This window comes from Botrytis deweyae, assembly GCF_014898535.1.
Source record: "Botrytis deweyae strain B1 chromosome Unknown BDEW_057, whole genome shotgun sequence".
Taxonomy (NCBI): Eukaryota; Fungi; Ascomycota; class Leotiomycetes; order Helotiales; family Sclerotiniaceae; genus Botrytis; species Botrytis deweyae.
Window position 1 is genome coordinate 10556 of NW_024066264.1, and position 12353 is coordinate 22908.

General features: G+C 31.6%; 2 protein-coding genes across 2 annotated transcripts; both read left to right on the forward strand.

Annotated features, from left to right (window-relative positions):
• Positions 1-6611: 6611 nt before the first annotated feature.
• EAE98_012013 (uncharacterized protein) lies at positions 6612-8576 on the forward strand (the record flags this gene model as incomplete). The annotated part of the gene is made up of 1 exon (XM_038959637.1): positions 6612-8576. One exon carries the CDS (start codon positions 6612-6614, stop codon positions 8574-8576), a length of 1965 nt encoding a protein of 654 aa, XP_038803953.1.
• A 1947-nt stretch (positions 8577-10523) lies between these two features.
• On the forward strand, positions 10524-12239 carry EAE98_012014 (uncharacterized protein; the record flags this gene model as incomplete). The annotated part of the gene is made up of 3 exons (XM_038959638.1): positions 10524-10966; positions 11033-11633; positions 11691-12239. 3 exons carry the CDS (start codon positions 10524-10526, stop codon positions 12237-12239), a joined length of 1593 nt encoding a protein of 530 aa, XP_038803954.1.
• Between the last annotated feature and the right edge of the window lie 114 nt (positions 12240-12353).

Sequence of the window (12353 nt, forward strand, 5' to 3'; positions counted from 1 at the left end):
GAGAGAAATTGTTCTATTAGAGATATATTGTAGTAAGTATAATCTAGATCTTCTTCTTATTTCATTGAAGTTATTGAATAAGGTTATATCAGTATTCAAACTCCGAAAAGGTATTTTAAATATATTTATATTAAAGAGATTGAAAAAATAATATAAAATTGAAATATCAAAAATAGTAATTAATCAATAACAATTTATATTACTAAGTAGTTACTTTATAAAGGAAAGTATATATTAGGAGGTGGCGGATTTATATTATTGATAGTTGTAAAATTGATTATCTGATTAATGGGATAAATTGACTTTAAATAAATTGTGTGAGAAAGTATCTAATTTTAAAGTATAATAATATTTTGATTGATATAAAGATGGATTGGTATCTTTATTTCAAGGATTCCTTTCCGAAATTGAAATAATATATATATTATATAAGCAAATATTGGTTGAAGTAAAAAAAACAAAAAAAGAAATCAAATAATAAAAGAATACTTTAAAGAAAACATTAAAAGCAATAATATTAGTTTTAATATAAAAACATTTGAATATAATCTGTATAGTTTCGAATAATATTCTTGTATGCTAAATACTTTAATAAAACTAGATTAGGAGGGCAAATATATCTAATACTTATCTTTAAATATAAATAGTCTGATTAAATAATTTTTTAATATTAAATAAGAATATTAATACTTTATATACTAAAAGTATTCAATTTAAGATATTAGTTATTTAGTCTAAAGCAATAGTATCCTTAATGCTGATTCAATGTATAATACCTATATAAAGCACAATGTTTATATAAAGTATATTAAGATAAAAACGAATATTAATATTATTATTATTTATAATCAAAGATCGAATTGTTATTTTAGACTTCTTTTTATTTATTAGCAAATTCGGCTTTTTAGTTTTTATATTTTCTTTATTTAATAGATTTGGATTTACTTTTTTTATTTTCTATTTATTTAATATATTTAGTTTTTCTAAAAATATAAATCGAGATACAAATAATTTCTTAACTCGAATTTGGTAGAGGTATAGATTTCCAATAATTAAGATAAAGGAAACTCAGCCTGATAATATAATACTAAAAATATAATATCATAATAATAATAGTAATAATAATAAAGTAATATTAGAAATATAGATTGAATTATAAATATTTATAATATAATTTATTAACCTTCTATTAACTCCTATTAATTCCTATTAACTCCTATCAACTCCTATCAATTCCTATCAACTCTTATCAATTCCTATTAATTTCTAAGCCAATAATAATTCGATATTTTAATAACAAATAATTAGAAAAAGTAATTAAAATAAATATATTTGATATTTAATCTCACATTATTGTTCTATTTTAATCTGTGTAGAACTATTAATTCCTATCAAATAAATATTAATTTATTATATATATTATATAGAATATTATACATTTGAAATCTAATTTATATACAAAACATTGAATATAATAAAAAGACTATTATAGCTTTTACTACTCAGCTAATAAAAAACCAAATACACAATGAATTTATTTGTTTTCTATATTCATATGCCCTTTTTATTTTTTATATATATTTATTTATCGAATATTGATATAAATATTATAATCCTCCTCAAAAAATCATTTACAATGCGATTATAATCAGAATTCTATGTATTACATAATCACCTAATTCTAATAGAGTAGTATCTATTATTTCAAATAAATAAAACTTTATTACATTATCTTTCATTAACAATTCAATTTTCAATATATCTACTGCCTCACGCGTTTCCTCTTATATTCTCTTTTATACTTTCTTTTACACTTTCTTTCATGTTCCCTTTTATACTTTCTTTCACACTCCCTCTCACACTACCTTCCGCACTATCACTTTAGTTTTCTTGAATAAATCCTTTAATGATTTTAATAATGGGTTTGGATATAAAAATGGAAATAATAAAGAATTCGAAATTGGAGATAAAGGAAATGATAACTCGGAAATTAATAATATTAATAATACTACTAGTAGTATTATTAATCAAGATATATTAGACGTTATTAATATTAATAATAATACTGCTATTGCCTATATATTAGAAGAAATAGGAGTAGAGTTGATATCTAAAGAGGCTTTTAAAAAGATATAGAAAGGGTATGTAGTATGCTGCTTATGGCCTTAGAGTAATGTTAAATCCAAAGGACTATATCTATTAATATAGTAATATAAATGGTGGTATATGAATAAGAATGATTGGGATAAAGTAATTCCGGATAAACAAAAAGATTTTAGTTATATTACTCAAATTATAAAATCAGAAATTAAAGAACGATTATTAGAAGAGAGTAAATACGTTTTCTGTTGTAATCATAGATTTGAATACTGGGTTTACTTTAATCAAAATTTGTAATAAATAATTCGATCTGATTTGATATATGCTCATTATTATTAGATTACCCATAAAAGGAAATATAATCTATTTATTTGTATACAATATAAAAAGAAAGTGGTTGTTTTTCCTGTGTATTTATAATCAAATGCTCCGGATAGAATAATCTTATAAATCTGATTAGTTGTATAAGAAATTTTTAATAATTATATTCCCTTTCTTAAATATTAATATAAAAATGTTAATACTTATTAATTACAGATATTTTTTTTCATATATTATTATAATTATATAAGGTATTGTAAAAGGTTTTATTAATCAATCAATATAAAAAAATATTTCAATGAAAATATGGCTATTGGATATTTATTTAAATATAGTTATTTAAATAATATATTTTTATAATTTAATATATAATATTTTAAATTTATATATTAAGAATTAATAATATTTGACAAGAATTAATTAATAGGAATTGATAGAAATTGATAGGAGTTGATAGGAGTTGATAGGTATTAATAAGAATTAATAGAAATTGATAAGAGTTAATAGGAGTTAATAAAAAATTAAAAATCTAATTGATTAAGGATTAATTTAATATATATTAATAATAATAAGTTTATATTAAATTATTCTAAAGCTCTATATATATCATTATTAACTATATGTTCAAGTATTTGAATAGGGTCTACTACAATATCTAAAAGTTCTAATGGTGTATATAAAGTTTGAACTATCTCTTCTACATCCTCAATAACAATATTCTGAAGTCTTTCTTTCTTGATTATATATTATTTATTAAATAATTTAACCTTTATCTCCAATATAATTTCTCTATTTTCTTAAATATCTTCAAATAAATAAATCCCTTTTTTGAAATCTATTAGCTTAAAATTAACTTTATTATCTTAAACTAATTTTGTAGTCAAAGAAAGTATATCCTTTTTAATACTACAGATTATATACACTCCAGATATAATTTCTTCAAATATATTTTCAACCTTTTTTCGGAAAATATATTAAAAAGTATTTGTTAAACAAATACAATCAAATATCTTATTTATATTATAAATTGAGTTTTTATAATATTATATATCAATTTGATAATTAAGATTTATATACTTTTATATCAAATCAATAGCTTTATATATCCATATCTCTTTTAGCTAATTAACAAAAACTGAAGTAAGTATTCCATACTGTAATTCGGGAGTGCATACCCCTGATATAAATAATTATTTATAATAAAGCATTTTCCTTTTATATTTAACTTAACTAGCTTCCTAGAATAGAAATATAAGCAAATCTATTATCTGATGTATGATATTAATATTATTATATTTAATAGTTTTGTTTATTGTTATATATATCTCTATTTCCTAAAGTAAACAACATATAATAATATAATTTAAATCAACTCCCTTATTTCTATTCTATCCTTCTTACGTAAAAGCCTTTTATTAAACCATTTCCATTACTTTGAGAAACTCAACTAACATCATATCTCGTATAACTTCTTTGATAAAGTCAACCATCTTTTTTGTTTAATGAATATTATTAGTTATTCCAAAATATTCCTATAATACATAATAAAATAATAATACAACTCTTATACCAAATATTTGAGACAATAAAGAATATATTTGATAATATTTCAATAAATCTCTTTTTTATTCCTTTCACCCTAAATCTAAAAGATTGATTTGAATACAATAGAAACTAGTCTCGCTAAACGAAAGTTTGAAATAGATATGAATTATAATATCCTGAACCGTCATAAATATATAAAACCATAAAGTTAACCTAAGCATCCATTCTCTACATTCGTAAGGGTTAATAAACTTAGATTACTAGACTTTAAGAGATTGTATATAAACTGCTATAAGTTGGTTACTATGTACTAACTTGAGATTAATAGTATAATCAAATAATATAGATTTGCTAAATGTTGAAAAGATTAATTGTGTTTTGAAGATATTATTATAAACCTTATATATTCTATTTATAATTCCCTTATTTATATAGATATTACCGAACTGCTAATACTTTGTTTTATTGATAGGAATATACTTTATTTGAAGTATTTTGGGGTATAATTTAGTTTTCCGAAATATTGAACTAATAATATCTCCTAATATATTTTTAAATGTATTATATATAAAATAAGTATTCAATTAATAAAAAAATATATTTACTACAAAACTAGAAAAATCAAGAATATTTTGAAAGTCTAAAAAAATAATAGGATTATATATAATTTGTTTAAATTTTAAAAATAAAAGTTTTAGATAGAGAATAATTATAGCTATAATCAAATTCTTTATATTTTTGATATAGCTAAGACTTTTATTTCTTTTAATCTTTTTGAAGTTAAAATTATTATAAACAATTATTATTTGTAAATAATTTCCTTATATTTTGATTTCCTTTTTAACTCCAAAAACCATATATTTCATTTGCTCATTACAATAACTATAATTATTGTAAACTCCAAACTCAAAAAGCATTTAAATACAATGATGCTTTATTCCATAATCTATCAAATAATAATTAATAATACTATAGAAATAGTTTAATCAATATTTAAATTGAGTATATACTACTATACTAGTAATTATATAAATTTGTTGATCTTGAATATCTATATTTGATTCATTTAAATAACTAGAATAATAAGAGCATTCGTTAACAATAAGAATTGTAAGAATAAAATACCAAATTGAAGTTTTATTCTCTATTGACTAATCAATATCAAAGAAATCGATATCGTTAAGCTCGCTCGAAAAAATACTTATATTGAAAGTTTGAAGCTTTGATTTGATAAAAAGAGTAACGAATTCTTGTTTTAATATATTTAAAAGATAATCCAAGAAGACACTTTTATATATTATATTTTCAATAAATATATAGGTTAAAGTTTTTTTGAGCTTTAATCGTTGTACTTCAGGAATACCATTAATTCCAGTATATATATCATTAAAAGCCTAACTTATTATAAACTTATTGAATAATATTCCCTTCTAATCCATTACATTTAAAATATATTGGAATTTGGATTGAAATACTCTATCAATAGAAATATTAGAAGTTTTGGATTCAGAAACAACAATTGAAAACCAAGGTAGTAAATTAGATAATTATAATAATAATAGGCTAAATAATAGTAATACACTTAATAGACTTATTGGAGTATCAATTATCAGAATATCAACTATCTTGATTATTATAATAAAAAATAAAGACATACAGAAATTGATAAAAGTTGATAGAAGGTATTAGGAGATAATAGGAGGTAATAAGAAATAGTAGGAAATAGCAAGAGTTGATAAGAATTAACAAAAGATAATAGAAGTTGATAGGAAATACCGATTTCAATATTTACCATAGCTTTTTCTATTACATTTTAGTAATAAAAATACAAATATTATCAATAATTTCTAAATTCAATTAATCAATATATTATTACTATACAGACTTAAAAAATACTATAAAATTAAGGCTTTCAAATCATATATTTACTTTTTAAATATATTAAAATTGAAGAATACAAATACACCTTCGAAAATCTCTCATCAAAAGATTTCAGATCCTCACCAAAAACACAACCAAATACTCTCAAACTCTCGAGAAAATAAACATTCCCCCCAATCCCTAATTAGCCAAAAAAAATTCAATTATTAATAAACCATAATATCACCATAAAAAAGATCAAGATATTATTCAGAATTCAATAAAATATATTCTATCAATAAAGAGGGTCTGAATATTGAGATAATGGATAATTAATATTACGATGTTCAGTTTCAAGCGTGATCATGAGCTCACATGATATGAATCTCTTACCTTACATCCATTGCAGGCCAAAACTTCCATCAGACTAAAATCTTCATGCCAAGACCACACGATTCCATTCAAATACCTCCAACAAACAAACCTTCTTGCGTTGAAAGCAGAACATCCATTGTTCATACCATCAAAGAAATGCTTCGATGGACTTGACATTCAATGAACTACATTCCTTCTATTTCATTATCTCTATTCAAGCTTCACAACATGCGGTATACATATTTCCTAAAGCGTCATTGCTGTTACTTGATCTTTTCTTTCATCATGTTATTCCCATTATGCGATTTGTTTATCTGCTACGATAAACTTCAAGCTACATATAGAGACAGCCAAGTCAACGATTAAACCTTCCCAGGCCAATTATCACAAAAAAAAACATTACAAAAATCATGGCCGATGTAGTAATGCGGGATGCACCAGCTGCGGCTGCAGGCGCTGCCGCTTTGCAACGAAGAGCTGGAGGAGGGTCTGCCGAAAGTAAAGCTCCTGACACGATAGGTCCTGCGCCTAGGGGATCAAGTGGTCTAGCTCGAGGAGCAGTACAACGAACAAAATTCTCAGAAGCATATCGTTCCATCTTTACACTCAATCAACCAGACCTAATTCCACTGTTTAAACATGTCAACTGCAATTATCTGTCCACGAAAGGCCACTCACCTACAATTCTGGAATTGAAACAACACGCTCAAGCATTGGTTATTCTCCTCAAGCAAATTACTCTTTCCACCCACGCAGGAACCATCGATAGTAAGAATCAAAAAGCGGTTACCAAGTTTGATGGAGCCCCGAGTTTCAATGAACATGAAACCTTCGATTTCCTCAATGATTTGAATAATGTCTACGAGAATAATACAGTCCATCACAATCTTCCACTTCCCACTTTACTTAATACATTGGAACCTCAGTATGTCGAACCGGGAACCATGGTAAATCCAGGACAACTAGATCATTTTGTCGAGATTGACGTCTGTCCATTGCATGAAGTGGATCCAGCTCCTGTTGACGGTCCATCGCTTCCATATGCTACCCATGAAGCACTTCTCAAACACGCAAACGAAGTACTCGAACTAATCGATCATGAATATAGCGCCAAGGGAGGTCTACTCGGTGTTCTTCCCCATGAAGATGACGATAACAATCGACCCCTAGCAGAAACAACTCTCCTTGGTCAAATGATACTTTACATCCAACGACTCGTCGCTCGTCTTCATAACCTCGAACGTCTTCATGCAAATGCCATGGACGTAATGAAAGGTGAAGCTGTCGTTCCTCATCAAGCACTTTCCCGCGTAGGACCCGATGGACGTAGTGGCCGCGAGCTCGTCTACCCACAAGATCGCTTCGTCCTCGTCAATTCTGGCGACGATGTCTGGCAATTTCTCAATGATGAATTTGAAAAGAAAGAACGAGTCGACGAACAAGTCCGTGCAAATCATCTCCGTCTCGGTGTCGAAGGTGAGCGTCTCTGGGAAACCAAAGGTGGAAAAGAATATTCCCGTGGTATCACCGCCATCGATGTCATAACTCGCTACTATCGACTCCGCAACGATTCCCTCAAAACCATCTTCGTCATCCCTGCCCACGCCGAACATCCCGGTGTCAAAGTTACCCGCGAAATGGAACGCAACCCCACCGTCGTCAGCGTGGTCAAACCCGTCTGGCCCGAGCGCGTCTCCGTCTGGGAAAAGAAAACCCGCGACGATCTCGAGGAACTCCGACAACTCCGCCGGGACAACGCATCTCTCCGCGAAGCCGCCGAGGTCGCAGACACAGAACGCACGTATCTCCTCAACGAAGTCAAGCTCCAACGCTCCCACGTCTACAACGCGAAGGAAAAATGGAAACGCTTCACCGAAGGCCCCGACTTCAACGAAGTCGCCATCCAGCTAGAAACCGAACGTGAAAGTCTCGCCAAGGAACGCAAAGATTTCGAAGCCCAGCGCAGACAACTCGATACCCGCGCTACCGATCTGGAAACCCGATCCCAAGAACTCACATCGCGCGAACAAACGCTTGCGAATACTCGGGCAGCAGACGCGCGACAATTTGAAGCTCGTCGCGCCACGCTCGAAAATCTGTATAAACAGCGCTTGATTGATCTCGAGAATGATCGCTTGGCGGCGGTGGAGAATGGCACGCGACTCGCGGATGAGTTTCAGAGGGCCTGGACGGAACAATTGGAGAATACGCAGACGCTGGTGGATTTCTTGAATAGTGATCGTGCGAAGAGTTTGTTGGCGGAGAATCTCATTCCTGATGATATTGGGAAGAGGGGGGTTAGGGGCGCGCAGGAGGTGGTGCAGAGGGTTTTGGAGAAATTGGCGAATCCGCAGGGGGGTGGTGGTGGGCATTAGTTTAGTCTTTTGGGGGTGGGCAGTTGTAGGAGGATGGAGGGAGGGAGGGAGGGATGCATGGATGGGAATTCTATTTGGCTTGTTTGGTTAAAAGGGAGTGGATTTGTAACTTTATCTAGGTATTCCATATTTCGCGTCTTTTAATTTTCTCGAGAGAGAAAGTAGGTAGCTAGGTAGCTAGGTAATTGAGTTGTTTGTAATATTACGTATGTATGTATTTATTATCTATATATCTACGCATGTATTATCTATACATAATATCTTATATTAATCTTTCCACCCGGACTTTTCCACTCATCTAATGATTCCCTTTCCTTCTTCTTTTTCCTTTTTCCTTTTTCCTTCTTCTTCTCCTTTCTTCTTTTTTCTTTGGTTGGGTTATTTTTTAGATTAGATAAATTTATTTATATAGTTTTGAGAAAGTGAAGGGAGTATGGATATCTAATAGCTGTAATTATAATTGTAATTGTAACTCCTGTTGAGGAAATAAGAAATTAGAGATTAGGGATTGTTGAATTTATTTAATAGTTTAGAGATTGATTTGATTTCCTGGCTATGGGGGAGATTCTGGAGGTGGATTTGGAGGCTTAGGGTTAGGTTGTGTGGCTTTTGGTGGTTTGGGGATAGGAATGGGGATGGTTTTGTGAGTTTGGGATTTTGGGATTTTGTGGTGGATGGGATGGGATGGCATGGCATGGCATGGGATTTTAGGTGGGTGAGATGCTTAGTTTGGTATTTTGATTGTTTTATTTTCTGAGATTTGGTTCCAATTTTGGGGGAGTGGAATGAATGAAGATTAATGATTCTTTTTTTCTTTTTTTTTTCTTAGGTGTAGGTTTGGATTTGGGATAGATGGTCGGTAGATGAATAGGTAGATAGATAGATAGTTTCCTAACAATCTCGCTCTCAGTTTAGGAGTGAAAAGAAATACTAAATGGAGGATTTGGCTATTTTTAATCTAAACTCATTTAATCGAAGAAGAAGAAAAGGAAGTGGAAGAGTAACACTAAGCGAAGTATAAATGAGTGAAAGATTGAGAGGGATATCGATGAAAGAAAGGGGTATAGTGCTATTCAAAGAATTTCTCGCTTCGCTCTGGAGAAATTTGTAACGATTAGACGAAGAGTGATATAGAGTTGGGAGTCTAGATATCAGGTATTATGGATCGATGGACTGTTTTTTGATGGGGTTTGTATTGGAAGATTTTTATATGTTGGAAGGGATTTATGTTTTTGGAAGATTGATGGTTGGGGAGTTTAATTGTTCCTTTCTTATTTGGTTACAAGGGGATTTGAAACTAGGAGAGGGTTTTGATCATGGCAATTGAAGAAACATGATAGATTCCTGATTCATAACGTAGCTAGATGTATCAACCGTAGTGTCTTTACAATCCGTATATCCTTTTATTTATCCAAAGTGTAGATTATGAACAGTCTATGGTTCGATTCCGATGGCCTACTTGTTACTGTACGGCCCGACGTATCAACCGGATAATCTATCGATACTTGTATGCTCTTGAAGCAATGAATGAGTTACGGCTCGCATTTGGCAATGTCTCGCAAGTACAGCATCATATTGTATTTCTGTGCCGTATTGCAGCACTTGCCCTCAGGATTTTCTTTGAAAAGGTGTGCTTTGGGTTTTTGTTCTGCCGGAGAACAACTTTAGTCACCTATACTTCCCATACCTCCTGATCAAGTTTTGGGCACATCTCAAATCTCAATAATCTAGGTTATGCCTAAGTCTGTGCGCAAGATGGAAGCTAAATTCACTTCATTCATGTCTATGACAATGCATCGACATGGCAAAGACATAAAGTCTCTGCTTGTTCCTTCCCATTACAGAAACATCAACAATACTTTCAGAAAGACATTCCCTAGTATTCCACACAGAATCATTTCAGAAAATTCAACTCATATTCAACAGAAAAATATTCGACATTACAACATGTCTCATCCTTGGCTTGTTAAAGAACAAGACCGGTGCAACTATGGTCTTCAATGGCAGCAAGTAATTGCTACCAATCAAGCAGCAAATGTCGTCCTCGGTCCACACAACTTTCATTATCCTCCAGAGAAAAATGTGTTCGCTGTTCACGGTCAACAAGATCAGCAATACATTCAAGATTTCGAAACCAACATTCGCTCCTCGCTCAAAGATTTTCTGGTCTCGGAGCTATCTGACTGTACGTGGACCTTGAATATTCTTCGACTTGGCTTCGAAAGTAATAGAAGCGATAATCCGATTGTTATTCATCTATTCATTCAAACCCCAGATTACTTCCTGGATGCTGAAAACAACAGAGACATTGAAAACATTAAAAGCAATGCGATTAAGGTCCTGGAAGGAATGAATAAGATTATCTCCCAAAAGAAGAAGACTTCTGAGAAGTACGTATTTCTTCATAGTAACTCCAACTTGTTCATGGGGATATTCAACTGACTTGGCATGTCTAGGTGCTTCATCGACATTTGTCAAATTAAAAACTCGACACTTAGATGCTCCAAGATTAACCAAGAGAATGGTGTCGATTTGAAGAACAACTTTGAAAGCTTGTATACCAGTTACACACCACGTCCTGGCATCTCAATTGGACGCACAGAACTTGACACTGCAGGTTCCCTCACAGGGTTTTTATGCCACAATAATGACACATACGCTCTCACGTGCAGACATGTTGCTTTGCCAGGCAAAGATTTCCGATCAGGATACAAGTTTCGAGATGAAGGACAAGAATTTCAGATATCTATACCCGCTATCAAAGATCACGAAGCCACCAAGATAAAAATGAAAATTGATCTTGATAACATCACTACAGAAATCGCAAACGATCTGTTGGAACAAGTAAAACATCCCTATGGAGACTATGGATTGCAGAATCAAATCAAAAAACAGGAACAAAATGTCTATGCCTTTAACTATGACAAAGCCTTACATCACCGCACTGATGCTGGTCATGCTTATGTGGCCCCGGAAGAATGGCGCAAAGTTCCATACTACAATGGAGTTCTCGATTGGGCCATTATAGATAATATCTGTACTGATCACAATAACACAGTAAGTTCTTCATTGCTTGATACTCTTTTCGAGTGATAATACTGATTTTCATGATAGTTGCCTCGAACCTATTTTCTCAGAAAAGCCGAGATCTCCAGATTGATCAAGCGCAAACAAGCGGACGATTGGTCTTCCAGCCAGTACGAAGCTTTTATTGCAAAGTGTCAGACGTTAGAAAAATCAACTAGATTTGATATCAAGAATCCAAGCTCATCCTCGGCGCTATTCACAAATAGAATTTACTTCAAAGCACCAAGTCGAACATTGGGTTGGAAGGCGTGCGAAATGAATGGCATCAGAAACATAAATCACAGAAATGGCCATGGAGTGTCAGAGGAATGCGTATTTGTCGGCGAAGGCTACCAGGGGGCGATACCTGACGGAGGCGATTCGGGCGCTCTAATCTACGATATCGACGTTGACACTACGAATGTTGAGGAGCCCACTGCGGCTCTCATGCCAATGGCTATGATTTGGGCTGGTGATAATTATGGAACAATTGTTTCAGGTTTCCAGGATGTTACATATGCGACTCCCATCGGCGCAGTGTTGAAGGATATTGAGTGTGAAATGGGATGGGATGAGGGAAGTCTTAAATTTTGCTAAGCGAAAGGTGGCTTTAGTGATTAGACCTTACATTCCGATCTTTACTAGACACGGATGGAGGTTATAGGGTGGGGTTAGCCTGGACTCAGGATAGTATAGATTTGACTATAGGGG